General features: G+C 38.2%; 1 protein-coding gene across 4 annotated transcripts in view; it reads right to left on the reverse strand.

Annotated features, from left to right (window-relative positions):
• Nucleotides 1-20,812, reverse strand: part of CCDC149 (coiled-coil domain containing 149) — a 52,409-nt gene that overhangs the window by 21,747 nt on the left and 9,850 nt on the right. For all 4 annotated transcript variants that reach the window (XM_048303780.1, XM_048303779.1, XM_048303781.1 and 1 more), the window contains 5 exons: nucleotides 10,140-10,247; nucleotides 4,526-4,642; nucleotides 2,997-3,169; nucleotides 1,462-1,534; nucleotides 94-178 (listed from right to left, as the gene is read on the reverse strand). In XM_048303780.1, the coding sequence (XP_048159737.1) occupies nucleotides 94-178; nucleotides 1,462-1,534; nucleotides 2,997-3,169; nucleotides 4,526-4,642; nucleotides 10,140-10,247 (556 nt within the window). The remainder of the gene's footprint in view (nucleotides 1-93; nucleotides 179-1,461; nucleotides 1,535-2,996; nucleotides 3,170-4,525; nucleotides 4,643-10,139; nucleotides 10,248-20,812) is intronic.

Raw genomic sequence — 20,812 nt, forward strand, 5'->3', positions numbered from 1 at the left:
GTTTGGCTGGTAAGGAAAGGGTTACTGAAATTAAGATGTTAGATGAAAAGAATTAAATGAGATATGCAACACCATGCTGCATTTATGCAATACCTTGCTTTGCAGAAAGGACTCCAGTCAGAGCACTGCTACTGGATCTACTATGAGTCTTTGAATTTTTTCGTCTCTCTAGTGCATTCTAGGGAAACAACAAATATCTTATTTAGAAAAACAGTAGCCAACAAATCCTGTCATTAGGAGGAAAGAATCTGGAACATTAGGAGAAGAATCTGCAGAGCAACTCTGCAGGGCCTGGACCTTACACCCATAGTAAACTACAGGGTGTAACTCTCCTAGATTATTATTCTCCAGCCTAAAGTCTTTGCAATGTTACAAAGACTCATCTGTCTCATTGCAATCACTTTACTCCCACCCACTACCCCAAAAGCATATTTAAGACTTGCCTATTTTTTAATAATCTTCTGACTGCCAGTAAAGATACTGCAGTATCCTGTAGACAACATCTGTTGGAAACAAACTTTTCCCAGCATTTCTTTGGATAGGTTTCAGAGGGAAAGTTCCAACTCCTCTATCAGAGTTTCTAGCAGCCCTTTTAGTAACAAATACTGACTTTCAGGAATTAGATGCAGAATGATCCTGCTACAGAAGTTCAGCTCTTTCAATTACAGTTCTGTGAAACCCACCGGACCACCAAGATGCTCAGTTCTCACCGCTAAACTAACTCACACTCCAAGAGACCCAAGTTGCAAGCAGGAACAGACACTGAAATGAAGTTGGTACTTTGACGAGCTTTGCTCATGCACAAAAAACAATCAGTGCTGTGACTACTTTATAGCGACCTAAATGAAGAAGTCCTATTGACAATCCTAAGATTACTCTCCTCATGGTCTGACAAGCAGCCCTCCCCTCCCACTTCCCAAAATCACTTGCAGAAAGAAATAAGAGTGCACCGTTTCTGGGGAGGGCAAATATCAGTCCTGAAGGTTTCATGTAAAACATAACTCAGGAATACCTTAACTCAGGAATGGAAGAACAATGAAAGCTTAGTGATCATTAAGCTACATGAAGAAATAGCACAGCCTCCAGAAAACAGGGAGACAAGATCTTTTTGTGACAGCAACACAGCTGCAGTCATTCACCACTGCACGATCTGCTACTTTTCACCTAAAAGCTGTCTGGAAGGCTGACCACCTGCCCCCCATCAGGATGATGGTTCCCCCATAGAACTTAAGAAAGGTATTTCATTAATTTTTCAAAATACTCTTAACAGGTATCCCTCAGCTAAGAAGCCTAGGAAGAATGGGCATGCAACATGTAAACAATCTAATATTGTCAGAATGTCAATGGTGGATTTTTCTTGAAAGAAAAAATTTGTTCTTTAAACACATTTAACATGAAAATGAACAGTAACATTCATGAACAAAGAAGCACACTTTAGATGATACACTGAGAGGATCTTACCTTATATTTAGTAATACTAGACTTCAGAAGGTTGACTTCCTCTTGAAGTTGTTTTAATCTCTCTTGAAGATACCTGAAAAAGAAATGTAATCCTTTACTTCATGTTACCTTCAAGTACTGCTTCAAGCGGTCTTCTTTACTATTTGGCATGTCCTCTCTTTGAACTACTGAGAGTTCTTTTCCCTCTGCAGCTCTGTGAGGGATGAAATAACAAAATTTTACTGCTCTTGACCCCATAAAACTTTAAGCAGGGAAACAAATTGCATCAGAACAGGAGGCTGCCCTCCTGTTAGATTTGTCAAGCATGCTGAACAACTATTTTGTATTGGTCGTCTGGTTTCTGGGGAAGAAAGCTAAAAGGATATATTTATGTCTAGAGGAAATAGGAAGCATTTACGCGTGTCCTCTGTACTTGAAGGTCTGTGAGATGGACACATGAAGATTTCTATATATGTCAACACAAGACTCAACTATGCAGAACTTTTGCATTGCAATATCCATCACTTACTTGGCACTTCTCATTAGCAATCACAAAGTAGAAAATTTAACAGTATAGTTGAAAAATGATATACAGTTAAATGAAACAGTACAGTTCTTCCTAATAGAGTTTATGCACTTGAATGAGGCAGTTATTTCCAAATAGGAAAATACCTTTTTTATGTATAAAGGGTTTATAAAATATCCTTTTTCATGTAGTACAACTGCAGCTGTATTAGGGTTTGTGACAATTTAATTATTTCACAGGAAAAATTCACATCACTGTCGGGGAGCAGGGGCTTAAATTGATACAGAACTCTGAAGGCCCACAAAACACAAAAAAACCCTGAAGTCGCTGGGAAGAAGTAATGCCTTTGGTATTACACTTTCTTGCCTGAAGCATAAGTTTTTGTAAATGGATAGTGTCTTTCAAGTTTTATTTCACTTGAAGGTAATTGTTGACATTAAGGGAGATACCTGCTATGGCCCTATCAGTGACTCCTCTCTGTCATCCTTAGTGGAGACCATAAAACACATTCTTTTTCCAAGAAACCAGCAAGAATATCCACATGGGTGATTTCACCAGCAACTTTTGTTGGCAAATCACGCCATGCTGACAACCTCTCCCTGTGGAGAAAATTATGTCTGAAACTGTTAACTCAGGATACTCAAAGTCCCTGTTTCCAATTCGAGATTAGTCCAAGACAGCTCTCTGGGAGTTTCTGAATACACAAATTTTTAATATTCCTGCTTCTGGTGCCATACAGTGACAGGAATAAAAAGGTCTTCACTTCTCTTCCTTCTCCTTGTTTATCTTGATTTGGGAACATCACTGACATGTAGCCAAATACAACACTGGTAATTTCCTGCACCCTAGCTTTCTCAATATTATTTAATGCTTAGTTACAGTATAAACAAAACAGACAAAACAAATTACTGAAATCTCTTAGCTTTTATTCTTGGATATATTTCCTTTGAAGTTTTGTTGTGACAGACTTCCTGATACTCCTATTACAACACCACACTGGGTTTTTTTAGGGAAACAGTAACGCACTCACCTGTTCTCCATACACAGAGCATCTATGTCAATGATACGGTTTTCATGCCCTCCTAAGACATGATTCAACTCTTGGTTTAGTCTGTCAGACTTATCTTGGTAAACAGAGCGTTCCTCTTTCACATCCTGTAACTCATCCAGTGCAGCCTGAAGATCATATCTCAGAGTCTCAATCTGAGAAGAAAGGAGAGTTGTATCAGTACAAGTTTAAACAAGAGCTACCATAGCATCCAGCCTGAAAACAGTAACATGCACATGTTTGAACAGTATTGATTTTGGACAGTTAGAAGTCTTTTCAAAGCTCACAACCGCAGGTATTTTTACTCAATTTTGGTAATATTTCATTAATTTGGAGTTAAGTAACTTTACCAGTTAGATTTGTTTGACAAAATTTCTAGAAAACAACTAAAATGTAACAGCAAAAGAAACCTACTGTAATTCTGCTGCAAACATATTAAGGTGGTTTTATCATATAATTTCTAGGACTCCAAGAATTAAGTCAACTGAATAAGAACTTCTCAAAAAGCCTGTAAGTGGGAATTGATATTAATCATGGGACTTGAGTAATGAAGTTCCACAGAATAAGAACTGAAAAAGTGCAAAATAAGCCAACACAGAAGCAACAGGATGAGCTTTGCTATTAAGCAAAAGAGTGAAGAAGTCCAGTGTGAAAGATACTCAAGGACAAAGAGCTTCAAACTTCCAAGGAGATCAAACTGAGTTTGAGAAAAGTCTGCAGTGACAGACTCCACACACACCCCAGAAAACATGGATAAGGCAGGAAGGGCAACAGACCACCATTTAAAAGAGGCCAGGTGATGAACAGAAAGAACACAAGCTTGGGAACAGAGTTAGCAGAGAGGATCACACTGGAAGAACTCCAACAGCCTTTCTGGTAAAGTACAGTGGTGCTGCAATTGAAGGAAGACTGAAAAACCAGAAATACACACCTCTCCTGTATCACAGAATGGTTCATTCAGGTTGGAACTGACACGGGTAGGAATCAGTGTGGGAAAAACTGAGAACACAGACCCGCAAAACTGTCCAGAAATTTATGTATCAGTATTAGGGAGAAAGTCTGATGCTTCATGGTAAAGAGCACTCATAACAGACTTGAGGAAGGGGAAATAGGTCTGATGTGAGAATTTTTCAGAAGAGGAGAAGAAATAGCTTGGAGGCAGGAGGAAGAGGACACTAACAATGCTTCTACAGAAAATTTGATTCAGAGGGTATCTTTAGGAGGTACATCAGCCACTGTACACCATGTTGAATACTTGTAACAGCCTTCACTAAAGAGTACCTTTCATTGACATTCACTGATAATATTCAATTGTCACAAGTTGTTGCTGGACATTAAAAAGAAAAGGAGAATCAATAATCTAGAGGAGAAATTCCTGAGATTAAGAATTCATTCTAATCACTACTTCCAATGTCAATCAGCTACCAGCCCTTCAAACAGAACTGAAGTTATTTACTTACTACTACAATAGCTCTGTAAAACATGACACTATATGCCCATTTAATTATTACCTGTTCTCGAGCCTTCTCCAACTGTTGAACAAGGTCCTCCCGTTCATGTGCTGCAAAGTGGCGAGCCCCAACTTCATCATCTCCCAGTCTTTGCTTTGCTATGGTCATTCGAAGGAGCTGCCATGACAAAAACAGAATTCAATAAGCAAGAGAACATAGGCTGTAGCAGCAGAGTACATCTGTATTAGAAAGAGTAAAGCTGTCATAGATTTCAGCTCTTCCAGGCCATTATTATTTAATAATAATATTTATTATTATTAAATAATACCAGCTGGTATTATTTAAACCAGAGGGAGTCTTCTGAGCTGAGGGTTCAATCCTGTTCTAAGTGAAAAAATCCAGTTGAACAGTCAAAGCATCCACAGGAATTGAATCAGACCCTGCAACAACAGTCACCAGAGCATACAAATGATGAAAGATCAAGACGACAGACATGGTCAATGTTTTTTAGGAGTGACAGGAACTAATTCCACTCAGACTAAAACTAGAGAATTATCAGAAAACCTTTTTGTCAATATGTAAATATTAAAATTCTCTGCAGCAGAGAACTCTTCCTAGTTAATAAAAAGGAATGAAGTGGCTTGTCCAGCTTAATTTTAGTGACACTACATAAAACCCCCCCATGCTACATCAGTGCAGAATTTGTATTAACAGCTGCTAATACATTTGCTTATGTATTATTTTTTCAGTCTACTCACAAAAGCTAATTCATGTCAAAACCAAAGAAATGGGCCAACAACAGAAATACTCAGCCAAAATGCTCAAGCAGCTAAAGAACTCCTGAGCTTGTGATTGCTGAAAACAGTCTGACTTGAATTAATACACATTTACATTCAATATCCAAAGCAAAAAGCAACAACCTTTCAAGGACCATGGAGTATTAAGTACCAATCTATAATGCATTCAGCATTTACAGTTGTTTATACTCAGTACAACTGGGCCTCATCTTTAGGAGCTCCACAGACCAGGGAAACCCACCACAATAACCAGCCTGACTTTCCTGTATCTTTGACTGCACCAAGGAATTAATGTACATTATTATACTGCAGAGTTAGGGAAAAAAAAAAAAAAATCAATCTTCTGAAGTAGAAGATTGTACATTAAAATCTATCTTTGGTATTTATGGGATGCCTGTCACCATAGCTACAATGTGCCAGTTAAAATCCTGCTGATGCAAGACAGACTACCAAAATCATCCTCCCCACTTATTTCAGCTCCAGTTCAGTGCAAGTCACTGAAGCTAGTACAATGTGTGCTGATAAGAAGTTCACTTGTTCAGGGGAAGCTGTGGCTGCAAAAGCAACTGGTTTTGGCAAACTACATTTCCCTATCCCCACAGGGAAAGTGCAAACCACTGCACAGTTAGTAAGGCTGAGTGGAAACTAAGAGATATAACTCCTATTAATTTCTTTATCAAAACAAGTAAGTCAAAAAGGCAACTAGCAAATCCTAGAATGGCTTCATAGCTATTGGATTTTTTTAAAATGCTAAAGTGCTGATGAACAAAAGGTGGTCATGTCATTTAACTCAGATTAATTTAATTTCTAGAATCTCTCTCTAGTGACAAAGACCACACAAAACAAATGTAATAACATTTTGAGGTTTCAATCTTGTTCAAAAAAAACTGGAAATGGAAAGAGGCATCACACTTTATTAATGCTTCCAATGCCTGCAGCAGAGCAAAACTTCTGCATAACGCTTGGCACAAGGCTGGGAACGGGACCAAAGCTGTCACCTGTGCACTATGACCAACTCTCCTCCAGCCCAGGAGGGGGTGAGGCATAAGATATAACTGCAAGCAATTATAACTTGCAAGGTCAAACAGTCTGTCAATAAAAGGAGAACTCTTTATTTACTACTAATTTTGAGGAAAAAAAAACCCCAAAACCCTTAAGAGTCTTATGAAAAGAATGCTTCAGAAATCCAAATTCATCCAGTAAAAGCAGCATTATTAACATACACAAAATACAGTAAAATACCAATCCATAAAACAACAGAGTGCTTCTTCCAGACAGTTGGCCAATCAGAGAGTTGACAGGGCAGAACAGGCCAAGTCGTTTAATTCTGCATTGTGAATGTCTCATGAGGCAGCACCACCTGCTACAAAATTCTTCCCTGAAAATGCTGTGACCCAAAGAGACATTGTTATGCCAGAGGTTTAAGGGTTTATCTTACATATTAGTGCTTTGTTATAAACTTTATACACTTGCCCTCTAGATGCTGTATTTTTGTTTCTGTCATTCAGAAATCACTAAGGAAAAGACCACTCAAATTCATTTTGCATCTAGAGAATAGGTTAACACTACTCCTCAGAATTCTGTGGACAGCATTCACAGCTGAATGGATTTAAACTAATGGCACCTCACCAGAGAAAACTCCTGTTTGTCAAGAACCCATAAATTGTTAACCAAAACAATCCAGTGCTGCAAGCACTGTCTTTTTATTTTAATATCACAGCTTTTTCCTGTATCACTTTCAGCTAAGATAATTATTTACAAAGTAGCAACAGTGTATCAGCCCCACAATGCCTAAAAACAGCATCACTGGGATAGCTGCTGTGCAGGCTAGGAGTTCATAGACAATGCCTGCACCAAAGCTGGACACTCCTGATTATCAATAAAACACACAGAAGGAAAAGGGAAACAAGCACAACCAATTCTTCATGGAAGGCAGAAACCATCATATTCAGCCACAGTCACAGCAACTGCCTTCACATATTATCTACAAAATCTTAAAATGTGGACCAGAACTATGCAAATATGCTACCTGAAGTCCCAGCTCTGCCAAAACACACATGCCACATTTAACACTTCTCCCTGTTGCTGCATGAATGATTGTCTGCCTGGCAATAAGGAACCGACAGTAACACAGCAGCCATTGTTCCCCATGCACCTTCCTCTCGTTCAGCACTTCTCTTGGCAGCTTACAAAAGCAATTCTTTGCGTGGGTAGGGTTCAGGTGAAGGCAACTGAGTCATCTTGTCTTGCAGAAGTCTCCAGTTTGTCTTAAGCTTTCCATTTTTACCCTTTTACATGAGAGAATTAGATTTCTTAACTATATCCTTCTATGTTTTAGTAATTGTTTCCAAGCATTGCTGCCAAAACATTAGGAAGGAAAAAGATTTACAAGTAACTACCATAAACATAGAAGAGTTTTCATGTATCAGAACTTGTGAGACTGTGATCAATCATAAAAATAAATAGCCTTAGATATCTGTTGCTGGAATGCTGCAGTCTAACTACTGCTGTATTTTTCAAACTGCAGCAACAAATCCTTCCAGAGACTGTATGAAGAAGTTTTATTATTTGTGCCAACAAAATTCTACTTGAAATGAGAGGAAAAAATTATTCCAGTTAAACCAAATGCAAGTAATTTGTTATTGCCTAACTGATGATATGTTTAACATGATTTCAACAAGTAAAACATCTCCAGTTCAAGGTCTTCTTGCTAATCCAAGTGACTTTATCCTACTTGTAGCAAACATTAAAATGGTGAAATACAAGTCAAGCCATCAAAACACTTCTTTATCAATAGAGCTAATGTGTGATATTTAAAGAGATTTTTTTTTCTTTTTTAGTCCTGCAAAGCTCTTGCCACTCAGTGACAAAGCCTGCATGAGTCACCCCTGCTCAGACACAGGCAGAATTGTTCATCCGTAAGCAGCTTCACTTGCTGCAAAAGCAGCTGTTTGTTCATCTCTTACCAGAAGTAAGGCTGACGTAGACCAGCTGGGCAGGATGCCCTCCCTCACTTTGGAAAAAGCAGTGAGAAGAATGCAGGGAAAAAATGTAAGAACAAGCAAATTATTACAGTTTTTTGTTTTGTATATACCATGCATTGTCTGGACTCCAGTGCCTGAGGTAGCCCAGCTGCCAGTACAGGAGAACTGATGAGCAGAAGAGAATGGCTTTGTGAACAAGCCTAGAATTTTATCACTGAAGCTTGTAGGGAGAGAAATCTGACACAGGAAGAGAGTGCTAAATCCCTCAGAGAGATGGCAATGCTTTTTTAGGCACTTTGAAAACCAGCAACCTGACTCTAAAATAAGCTCTATTTCTCATTTACTAGGAAAGTGAAGAATGTGTTCCAAAAATGAAAATCCTAGTCTAAATTAATTCATGTCTGATGCAGCTCTTTCCTCCCACTTTTTATTTAGTGATGCACTATTTTGCACCTTTCAGAGAGAGGCACACTGGGCAGAATAACTCCTTTTGTACTTTTCCATTCATTTTGAGGAGCACATATTTAAATTCATGCTGAGGTGTCACGAAGATGACCAGTTAATACCAAGTTAACCCACAAAGGTGAACCTGAACAGTGCCAATTCAAGCACAAAGAAGTAGGCTCTGTGTTACCAAGATCATATATTGTCATAAGCAACTAGAATAGGTACATGACCTTGATATTTAAACGTGTTGTAGTTTTACTACCCTTGTTTTCTGTTTGTACTTACAAACCCTTGCTATCTGTTCAGGACTGGCTTGGAAAAGGCTGTATGGCATAATATTGGTACTGGAGAACTGCAAGGCACTGACTTCTACACTGTAATATAGCTCAAACAGAAACATGCAAATGAAAATGAACAGTGGGAAACCTGGTCTTTGAAGACTTGAGCAAGTTATGCTGAATGCTATGAATACTACAAATTCAGGTTTCACTTGACCCTTTCCCAGCTCTCTGAACACCTTCAAGGGAGGTCTTTGTGACAAACTGTGAAAAAACCTGCATTATCACAATATACTTATGTTTAAAAGAAAATAAAATAAACTTAAATTGAAAGAAACAAACCCCATCCGAATAATTAAAAGCCATGTCATTTTTATTCACATTTTAAAATCCCATCATTTCAAAACTGCAGTTGAGGGAGGGAAGTTATCATTATTTGTTTCAATTTTTTACTTTGTTAACCACCTCGACTCTCCAATTCAACCTCTCACTAGTTTGATCTCTGAATGTACTTTTGCATAAAGCTCCAGCTGTGAATGTTACACACATTTGGCTTGAGTTTAAATATTTCAATTAATGGAGACAACAGGAGTTTGATTAATACCAAATGGCAGATTTTGAGCAATGTTCCATATAACTTGCTAAATTTAGCAATGAAATAAATTGGTTATGTAAGGGTAATGGGATGAGGGTTTAATACAAAGCTCACTATACACATTTCTGATCAACTACTCCATATTTTTAAAGGAAAAATTATGCTCCTCCGACATCTACTAAAGTTTTGCTTTTCAGTGCAAAAACCTAAAAATTATCACGTGAAGAAGACATGCTTATCTGTACTTATTTGTAAGAGGAAATACCACTAATAAAATATGGGGTTTTTTTAAAAAAGAAAGGAACATAGAAAGTCTGAGAGCATTAAAGCAAGGCTAAATACAAAATAGATAGTTAAGGACATCAGAGCAAAAGCAGCATACAAAAATATATAATAAGCTGCACTTACTGGTATCCTTTACAGCTTCTGTAGTTCTACTGTTCTAAGCATTTATTGCAATTAAAGTATTCTAGAAGTTCTTTAAGCCATTATTTTAGTTGTTTTCTTAAGAAGTAATGCAAAACTCTAGCCCAGTTTACACATTCCATGCAATTTACTGGCAGTCTGTAATACCTTATTGTCCCCTTGTACTTCTCCCAGTCTCTGTTGGAGCTCTCCAATCTCTTCTCCAAGATGTTTATTTCGATCTTGAGCCTCACTCAGCAGTTGAGCAAGATTTGCCTAGAAAAGGAGTAAATATCAGCCAGAAGTCAGTGTCTGTGGAGAGAAATGTAAGTAGTGATTGAAAAGAAACCCTTGAATTACTCCTTATCTGCCAACGATCTTTACTTTTATTGTTGGTGGTACCCAGACTTCATGCTTCACTAGAGATAACAAGAAAAGTCACCTGAGTTCCTTTATCTTTCACAGTAGAAAATACATACAGCACGTGTGCATACAGACTCCTAGAAAAGCACACAAACCCCAAACAAGAGAAAGTGAAAACATCTACACTAGTTCCAGTATCGTGGCAGGTGGGAAGAATTAAGTTCAGAATACTTTGACAATATTTATAGAAAGCTGCCAAAATAATAGTTTTAAACTTGCATATAACTAGCCAAAAGGCACAGCTGAGAAATAATTATGATACAATTAAAGTCCTTAATAGTGTTTAGAGCAGATTTCCAGCCAGTAAAGAGGTCGTCAGCCAAAGTCCATGTCCCCATATGGAGCTATACCATGGATATCTACTAGCACAAAACTTCAAACATGACCTGATTTGTGTTGTTAGGTATCACCTAGATTCTGGAAAAATTGAGGTGAAAGCTGGAGTTTAAAACCAAACCACTCCATTCCCCACTCAATAATCCACATCAAAAGTAGTCATTCACATTAACCTGCTAAGTTAGCAGGGCAAGTAGTCTGGTCTATAATCTTACAATTAAATTCCATCCACTTGAACACTAACCAAAAAATAAATGCAATCTCCTCTTTTTCTATATATGCTATCTGAAAATGAGCAAATACTACAGGCAAATTTATTCCATTTTTACCCTAAAAATGTCTCATGAATACACAAACATTGACTCAACACAGGAAAAGCCTACCAGTGTCAGCTTTTCTAAGAGAGTTAGAATCACAGTGACTAAGGTGCAGCCTTTCAAGACATTGCCTGTGGACAGCTCGGTGTGTCATCCATTGTCATAAATCTCAAGAGTATGAAAAGAAATGAAAAAAGAATTTTTGGATCTTCTACGCATGACTTAGTAAAGCCTCATGAGTCAGTATCTCTGAGCCACGCTTACACATACTCCCTGGATTTGAGGCCAATGCATCAACTGACTGTAATTCATCAAGTGACTGTTCCTAGTTCTCTCTTGGTATTTTAGGTTTAGTTTCTCTTCTTGCTGTGCTTCTCTTTCAACTCCTCCATTTCTCTATTCTGACATCTCTCTTTTTCAATCTCTTTTACCCAGTGATTCTACTACCACTTGAGTCTCATAGGATGTTTTCATTAATTTTATCTTTACAACTCATACACTATCAAACCAACACGGTATCTGATAGCCATTACTGCAATCTTGCTCCTTGTTCACTAACAACTGCCATTTCTACATGTCCTGCTTTGCATTTAAGAGAACTATTAAGAGAAATGTATAAATGTGAATAGTAACATGAACATAGCTATGCATGCATACAACCATTTGCAGTATTAGACTATTAAGCAACCATCAACTAGAACTTTTGTACATTACTATTGAAGAAGGTAACTCCAAATTCCAATTGCTCTTAATTAGCAATAACTTTGAACTTTTAAACAGGAAAAATAACTCGAGAAACTGACAACATCCTACTTGATGAACACAAAGCCTAAGTCACTGCTACACCTTCTGTATTTCTGATGCTTTGAGACCAAAATTTCAGAAGAAAGCAAGGTAAATTTCACACAGTTTTGGAAGAGATTAAAGCATTTTTTAAACTACTGACAAACCTGAAGACTGGAAATAAATAATTTGGGGGAAGAGTGTAATAGCAAAAGAACCCTGTAAGTAGCCAATTACAGGACTAAAATTAAGCTGCTTCTAATTTTATTTTCAAGACAAGAACCATTCAAGTAATGCAAAAAGACTCCTCATCTATGCTTTGGTGGACTGATTTTTTTTTCCTACATCTTAAACAAACAGTGTAATAGTCATTCATATAATGAATGAACCAAGGAGCTTCAGAACACATTCAATCAATGGTTTTGAGAAGTACTTCTAAATGGCTGTTTAAAAGAAAGAAAACAAAGAATCCATGTTTGCAGGAAATTGTATTTAAACTGTAGTATCTATGGCTACTGCTCAGATGCAATTTTTAATTTTTTTTAAAGAAAGTTGACTTTCAATAAAGCCTGCGTTAGTTAAAAGGAACATGATTTGCACAAATCTCTCTGACACCTCTATTTATAAAGTTCCTTTTTATGATGAATTGGAACAACTCCTAACACTGCAATAGCACATGTAATTTCAACACCTGGAAAGAACTCAATTTCACTAATCAGTGTTTACAACCGTAACACCAGGATTTCAGCAGTCTGTAGTTAAAACCTGGCTCCCAGTAGTGGCAGGAAAGGCATTATTACCATGCCTATACTAAATCTTCCTGCTCAGATTTATTTCCTTTAAAACCATTTCTCTGGGATTGCAATTCTATGCTGAATTTTATTTGTCAGTCATATAAATGACTTAACGTGACAAAAACCTTTATATTCATGACAGAGATATTGGAAGAAACTTGAAACAAAGAATTTTAGACACGAAAATAAACCAGCCTTGTTTGACCATGCCAAGAGCATTACAATGAGCTAAGTATAGATTTGCTCCTCACTGCAAGCCTTGTATTATACTTCTGTTAAACTGAAACAACCAAGCTATGTCACAGAAGTAATCTCCAGCAATTACTCATTTCCCTGGCTTAGCCACACAATGTATAATTTAGACTGTTACAAGTTTCAAAGGTCTTGGCAAGACTTTATTAAAGCTCATGGTTAAATGTGGACAGAAGGAGAAATATTTGAGTTTCAAAAGTGCTCTACTAGGCTTAAGGAGAGCCAGCCAAGAGGACACGTTGAATGACACCTGGACTTGGTACCATTTCTTTGGCATATAGAAGAAAACATACCATATGGTTGAAAGATGGTAAAACTAACAATGGAGCACTGCCTTCGTGTACCTGCAAGCGTGTATTTTTCGAGGAAAGGGGAGAAATCTATGCAAGGGCAAAGGCAATTCATTTTTACATTTGGCAACTTCTTTTCAATATTCATAGAACAAACACAGAATTCACTCAGAAATCCAAGACAAGTTACTTCAACAGACAATAAAGCTCATATCATTTACCCATGCAACAGAGAACAACGTGTGTAAATTAGCGAAATTCAGCTTCTCTAGATTCCATTTCTTCGACAGTTTCTTTTGATTTTAGGTGAAGCCTTAAGAAGACTTCCGAAACTGTGAAAGACTTTACTTCTTTCACTCACATTATACAGAACTAACTTTAAAGTACTGATGAAGACAGGTTTCTGAGCCATGAATAAAGAAGGGAGAGATGTAGAGGTCTATACCTTTCTGCTGCCTCATCTTGTCTTCCCTCCACAACAACCTACAGTAGTGGAAACTGTTTCTCCTACCCTCTCTCAATGCAACTGTTTCTAACACTAAATAACAAGTATTGCTTCAGCCCCATCTCTGTAACTGGCCATTATCAGAGAAGCTTCCAGAGCTCTATCCACATTCCGTTTCTGGCGGGTTCTCTGGAGCCTCTGCAGCACGACAAGCTATTTGTTTTATATGCATCTGTTATGGGAAGCCTGCATGTATCACAGACTCACAGAATAGCTGGAAGGGACTCATAAAGATCATCAAGTCCAACTCCCTCCACCTCACAGGACTACCCCAAAACGAAGCCATAGGACTAAGAGTGTTGTCCAGATGCTGCCTGAACTCTGGCAGGCTGGGTGCTGCGGCCACTTCCCTGGAAAAGCCTGTTCAAGTGCCCAACCACCTTCTCAGTGGAGCATCATCTGAGCACAGTCTAAACCCCACTGAAGCCAGACATATGACACTGTCCCCATACTCCTTTTTCCTCTGACCAAATGCAAGTGCAACCACAGCCAACAATCCCATCAGAAGCTAAGACGAAAGGAGAAAAAGACAGACCTGAGAGTGCTGAGTGGGAAGTGCCTACCATTATTACATATAGGAAAAAAAGCATGATCGATCAGAAGAGACCAGAGAGTGAAAGATTCAATGGGATGGGATCACAGTCCTTCTCCTTTTCCACTTAGGGTTTGTTAAAATTTGCAAGAACATTTTTTGGGATAGAAGGTGGAAAAGAACTTCACTTCTAGCTACAGATGAGTGTCAAAAAATACTGACAAAAATATCTATAAATACTTATTAATATAAGCCAGTAAATACCTGGCAGGCAGCAACAGATCTTTGCTCACTAGTGACCAATGGCCTGATGAGTAAAAAAAAGTAATGTAACTCCAAATAGTCATCCCCGGCATCATGCACTACTCTTGAGTTTGGCTCCTCTAACAATTTTGCAAATGTAGCTACACATACACACAGTGTTATTTTTCCTCACAGCACTTTAAAAATGATGGATAGTAACAGTCTTTAATATAGTTCTCAATTCTCTTGCACATAAATCTTATCCGACACGTAAAAAAAAAAAAAGAACTTTTTGCCCTTAGGGTACTACCTGAAAAAGTAATTTGGGAAGGGGGAAGAGAGGGAGACTTCCAACATACCTTTACAGTTTAAAAGTATTTTTAAATACAAACGTTCCTATATTGCAATTTACAGTCTTTTATGTTTGTTCCAGCCACACCTTCAAACAGAGAAGAACACTGAATTATAGGGCTGACAGAAAAAAGTTTGATGAAACACTAAGCACACTTGATGGGTGTGACTGATCACAAATTTAAGTGCAGTTTCTCCTTCAACGCATTCACATGATTGCAATGGCTGAATTAATACAGAAAAACCTGTTTTACTTACCAACTACCACTGCTCACTCCCAAGATAGAAGAACTGATGATCTCCCTTAACACTAGCTTCTTTGCAATAAAATTCCAAAATTATTGTATTTTTCTCTTTAAGTTGAAAAAACAGAGAAGACTTTCAAAATTACAGATCCTGGGTATGCAAAACAAAATACACTTAATATGGGTTGTATTTTCATGCAGAAAAACAACAGCAAAAATCAAAGCTTTGCCAAGCAGTCACTTGACATAAAACAGGAGAAGAAAATCCTCTCCTAAATATTCTGAGCTCCTAAAGACATCTTAAACTTTGAGATAATGCACAAAAAAAATCAAAATTCCTTAAACATTTTGAGTGTTGTAATTAATTGAAGGACTATTTATCGAGAGTACTCAGGTGCAGAGGTGTGCACAAGTGTCTCTCTATTCCATAAGGTAAGACACAGCAACCGGAAAAGAAGTTGTTGTACACAACAGGCCTGAGGGACTATCACATCTATTATGATGAGTGTTTCTTCTCTCCTAGACTTCAGTGGTGGACTTGGCAGCATTAGGTTAATGGCTGGACTCGACGGTCTTACAGATCTCTTGCAATCTAAATGATTCTATGATTCTTTGTTAGAGCAAAACCTATTTGTTGAAGAAACAACTGTGTCACTTCACAAAGTACGACTCCTAGTGTGGCTAAAAAGTTCTAGGTTTTACATACTACCACCTGCTCTGAGCAATGGAATAGAAGATTTCGGTGTTCAGAAACAAAAATCTGTCTACTGGCTCTGTTCTTGGAGCAGGCACACTTTGAAATCCATGGGAGTATTGCTTTCTATGTGTTGCAAGGGCAAACAACGTCACTGTTTTCCAACTGCTACCTCACGCTATGGAAGTCAAACACATGCACCTACAAACCAAAGCAAAGTGCACCGGTCTATGTTTGGCACATGCATAATGTTTTTCATCCTCAAACCCTTTGAAGAGAGGAAGAAATCACATTAATCTTCACAGCACCACTGTGAGATAATACAAAATTATTGCTTACCCTGTAGTGTATTTTATCTGCAGATTTTATTTCACAGGACTCTGAATGCAGCTTTTGCACCTTAGCACAAGGCTGGCAAAACTTCCTGAATTCATTCACTAACAAATAATAACCACATTAGTTATTATTTATGATGATGTCAAGAACAGTCATAAGGTAATCCCTGAAATTTGTTTCAGAAGTGAATTGTGATAGCTGAGTACATTGAGCTGGAAGCCGGAAGTGGAAAGGATCAAAATGGGTCCATTTGTGGTATGTCACAGCATAATTCTGTCTGGAACCTCTGGTCCTTCTGATGTTTTGCCTGCTCCAAAAAGTCATACTCATGGACATATTCATTAGCAGGAGACAAGCTGTCTGACCAGCATCTCAGTGAGTGGGTATCATGCTGCTGCGATACCAATGACCCTCGAAGCAGTCAGAATCTTGGTTTGAATGAATCACCTTGGGATACGTATGGATAACTGTAACAGCATTAAGGGCCGTGACCTTCAGGTTCTCTCAGGGGACTTTTTGGCTGGTAGGAAGGATTAACCATCAAGCTGTTTCTGTACTAGGACTATGCCATCATTACATTATGGGACTCAGTATTGGATGCCTCAAAGATGGTTCTATGATCATGGGATCCTCTCTAAGGCTCAACAGCTGCTTGGAAGACACAAGATCCACTTGACTACATGAGGCAAAAGTATCTTTGCCAGTAGACTGGAGAACTTCAAAAGGAGAGCTTTACTCTTGAAATTATGTGGGAGGGAATGAGGAATCTTAGGATAGGGTAGGCAAGGCAAGAGGCTGGGATGATGGGAAGAGACAGGACATAGCAATTCACAAAGCAACTGAGCTGAAGAGTAATTCCTTTGACCATAGGCAGGTAGAGAAGGAGGTTCCAATAGAACAGTCTTGAAGGAAAGCTCTCAAGCCTGTATCACAGAACCAGCACACTCGGAATCCACTCCAAGGTCTCTAATGCATGCAGCAGGGGGGATAAACAGGAGGAGTTTGAAGACTGTGTGCAGTTACAGGGTTACAATCTCTTTGGGATCATGGAGAATCAGTGGGATAGCTCACACAACTGGAGCGCTATGATGAAGGGATACTGGCTCCTTAGAAAGGACAGCAAGAAGGTGAGGAAGGGTCTTGCCCCCTCACCCTTTTTTCTGTGAGAGCGCTCAAACACTGGAACAGGTTGCCCAGAGAGGCTGCGGACTTGCAGACAATCAACACCATGCTGAAAATTGTCCCTGGGCAACCTGCTCTAGGTGGTCATGTTTGAGCAAGAAGACTGGACTAGTTGACCTCAAGAGCTGTGTTCCTACCTCAACTATTCTGTGGTCTTGTGATGTTCAGTTCCATTTAATTTGATTCCTTATACATTTAAAACACAAACCTAAGGCCTCACCAGTGACATATGCATTGCAGCTTTATTCTTGACATACAGCCCCAGCGCAAACCCATTATCTCCAACTGAGTGGTCTCACTGAGATCAAATTAAGCAAAGCATATTTAGGACTGTGGCTCAATACAGTCATTTTCCTAACCATGCATTTTACTTCATCTTTGTTTATTCAAAGGATCTCATTTGAATTAAAAGAACTTCCATTTCATATAGAAGGTCGAAGGATTCACTGATTTGTTATTCTAATAGCAAAGCTTCTCCCAAACTGAAGGTATACTGAAAATTTAAACAGTGTAGATGAAAATAACAGGCAACATATATCAAGTTAGAAATCCCATCTCTGTTTTTTTCTTTAAGTTTCCCAGTGCAGCAACACTGGACAACAGATACCTAGTAAGCTTCCATTAAAATGTCCTGTATCACAGTTAATGCATATAAATATATATCATTGCAGAACTGTAGAATGGTAGAATTTCTATTTATATAGGATGCTCAACAGAGGCTATGTAGTCAGAGAAATATTTTAACATGTCTTTCAAAATGGGGAGTGTCTATTGCTTACCATTGTGCTGGTTTCAGCTAAGGTAGAGTTAATAATATAATATAGCGATGTTTTTGTTATTGCTGAGCAGGGCTCACACAGAGCCAAGGCCTTTTCTGCTTTTTGTACTGCCGTGCTGGCAAGAAACATGGGAAGCTGGGAGGAAACAAAGTCAGGACAGGTGACCCAAACTGACCAAAGGGATATTCCAGACCATGCAACACTATGGTCAATGTGTAAAGTGGGGGAAGAAGGAGGAAGGAAGCGTGGGGCATTTGGAGTGATGGTATTTGTCTTCCCAAGTCACCGTTATGCGTGCTGGGGCCCTGCTCTCCCAGGGGTGGCTGAACACCTGCCTGCCCATGGGAAGCATTGAATTTCTTGCTTTGTTTTGCTTGTGTGAGCCACTTTCACTTTTCCTATAAAACTGACTTTATCTCAACCCAAAAGTTCCCTAGCTTTTATCCTTCCAATTCACTCTCTGATTGCCCTGGTGAGGCAGTTGAGTGAGTGGCTGCGTGGGCCTTGGCTGCTGGCTGGGATTAAACCACTACAACCACGTCTGAATGAATTTTAACATAAAACACACTCTTCCTAATTCCTATTGTCCTGAAATATTTCACTACTCCATTACTTATCCAAAAATTACTCTACACCTGACAGCATAAGACATTATAAAACTACCTTCAATCACGCCATTTGAGAGTGTTAGGCATGATGGGCCAGGAAAGCACTGACAGCTCACAAGCTATGATAACAACAGTAGTGGTGAAACACCTACAGTAGAAAAAGAGATTTCAGTAGCACAGTTTCTCATTTCCTGCTTCTGCTGATTGGCAGAAGGCGATACACACAGAACAATCTTTGGATAGAATCATCATAGTATCATAGAATTATAGTTTCGTTTGGAAAAGATCCAAGATGCAAACACAGCTTTGAGAGGGAAAACACTACCACTGCATGTAAAGATACCTTTAAGTACCAGTTTTACAAAAACGGATTTTGAGTTAGCTGACTGCTGACAGAAAACACCCGGTTACATGACATTTCCATAAAAACCATGAAAATTCTGTGCTACAAAATAGCATGAGAAGGCATGGTGGAAAACAAGACATTTTAAGCAGTCACAAAACATAATTGATAATAAAGGGGGGAAATGAAGACACGAAGAAGAAGACAGCAATTCCAACCAACCTATTACATTTAAGGTTCTACATTGAAATTTCAATAATAAGCAATAATTGTTCAGTTGTGGCAAACCAATGCAACAGATAGCAAATTGTTGAGCATATCATGTTTTCATCTCATTTCTGACCATGAAAACAGTATGCACTTTTGTGTCATGCAGAATTCATTGGAGGATTGGGGTCTCTTTTTATAAAGTGACTGAGGTCACAAACTTCTCCCAGCAGGCATCTGGGGTTCCAGGAAAAAAGCGAATAGAAGAAGCACAAAAGGGAAAGAGAACTTCACTCTTTCTTAGATGAGAAAATGCTAAAAAACGTATGTAAGGTAATAATGGAAAGATATTCATTACTTTCTTTTATTATTCTCTGATGCATTTCTCAAAGCAAAACTATACTCTTCTTCAGAAAGGTTGCACTAACTGCTCTAGGTTATCCACCTTGTATGTTACAGACACATTTCTCAGGAAAATGAAAACTCAAGAAAGTACACTAACAGTCTATTACTGTACAACGTAAGGTATATATTGTTCTTGGGGGGAACCCATCAAAGACCCCATTTGAAGACAAGATTTTCTTTCTTTCACTGCTACCTAGCATGAATACATAGCTTCCTCAGGAAAAAAAAAAAGACTCCTAGGTAGATTATTAAAGGTTTTCCAGGCACTTGCCCTGGTAAGACAAATTGCCAAACTTAATATCATCACAGCTTCTGAATTTAGACTGAATTTGGCTAGTATTTTAGAAACAAGTGTCAGTTTTATTTGTTTTGAAAGATGAAAGATGAATTAGAATAGCTATGGGATGGGAAATCTCCCTTCCTACTTATCTCTGTAATGATCCATATACTGCCTTGGTTTTTTTTTTCAACTGGATATTCCTCAGCAACACTCAGAATACACAAACTTGTATCTGGTCATAAACTTCTATTAGAATTCTGTTGAAATAACAGAATTGCAAATAAATTATGCTAAATAATGAGGAAGTTAAATGATTCTACACTGAGCCACTGACTTCTTGGCAGCTATTTGTTTAAGTGCCTGAAGGAGTAATTATATTGCCCCTGGAAGTTTAGTTTAAAGCAACCAAAACCCTAAGCCATAAAATTTTAAGCAAATAGCAAGAACTACATGCAAACTCTCAGGGAAAGGGTGATGAGTAAAACTTCTGATCCATTAAGAGAATGTTAATAACCATGTTTTAAACATAGTTAAAAGACTTCCAAAACTAGCAATTACAGTAACGATTTTTGTTCTTTTAGGCTGTCCTCATCTCCCTGCTCCACATATTGTGTTTTGAGTACCATTTTTTCTAAAAATTAAGGTAATTTTAGGATGTGACAACCAACATTCCACAACAGGGACACACTATGTAGATATCTAGGAACAAAAATGCATGCGAGCAGGCAAAAAGTTTTTCAGGGGAACCATAAAATGCAATTATCATTGTTTTACCATTTATAACTCATAGAGTCCAAGTGGCCTGGGAGAATACTTAATGGAAAACAGCACTCACAACAATAAATTAACAATTATGGAATGCAGACAATGCATTCCCAGTTTACTTCTAAGTATGAGAAGTCCTGTCACAAATCCATTTTAAGACTCAATACAGAA

The sequence above is a fragment of the Corvus hawaiiensis genome, chromosome 5 (genome assembly GCF_020740725.1).
Source record: "Corvus hawaiiensis isolate bCorHaw1 chromosome 5, bCorHaw1.pri.cur, whole genome shotgun sequence".
NCBI classification, from domain to species: Eukaryota; Metazoa; Chordata; class Aves; order Passeriformes; family Corvidae; genus Corvus; species Corvus hawaiiensis.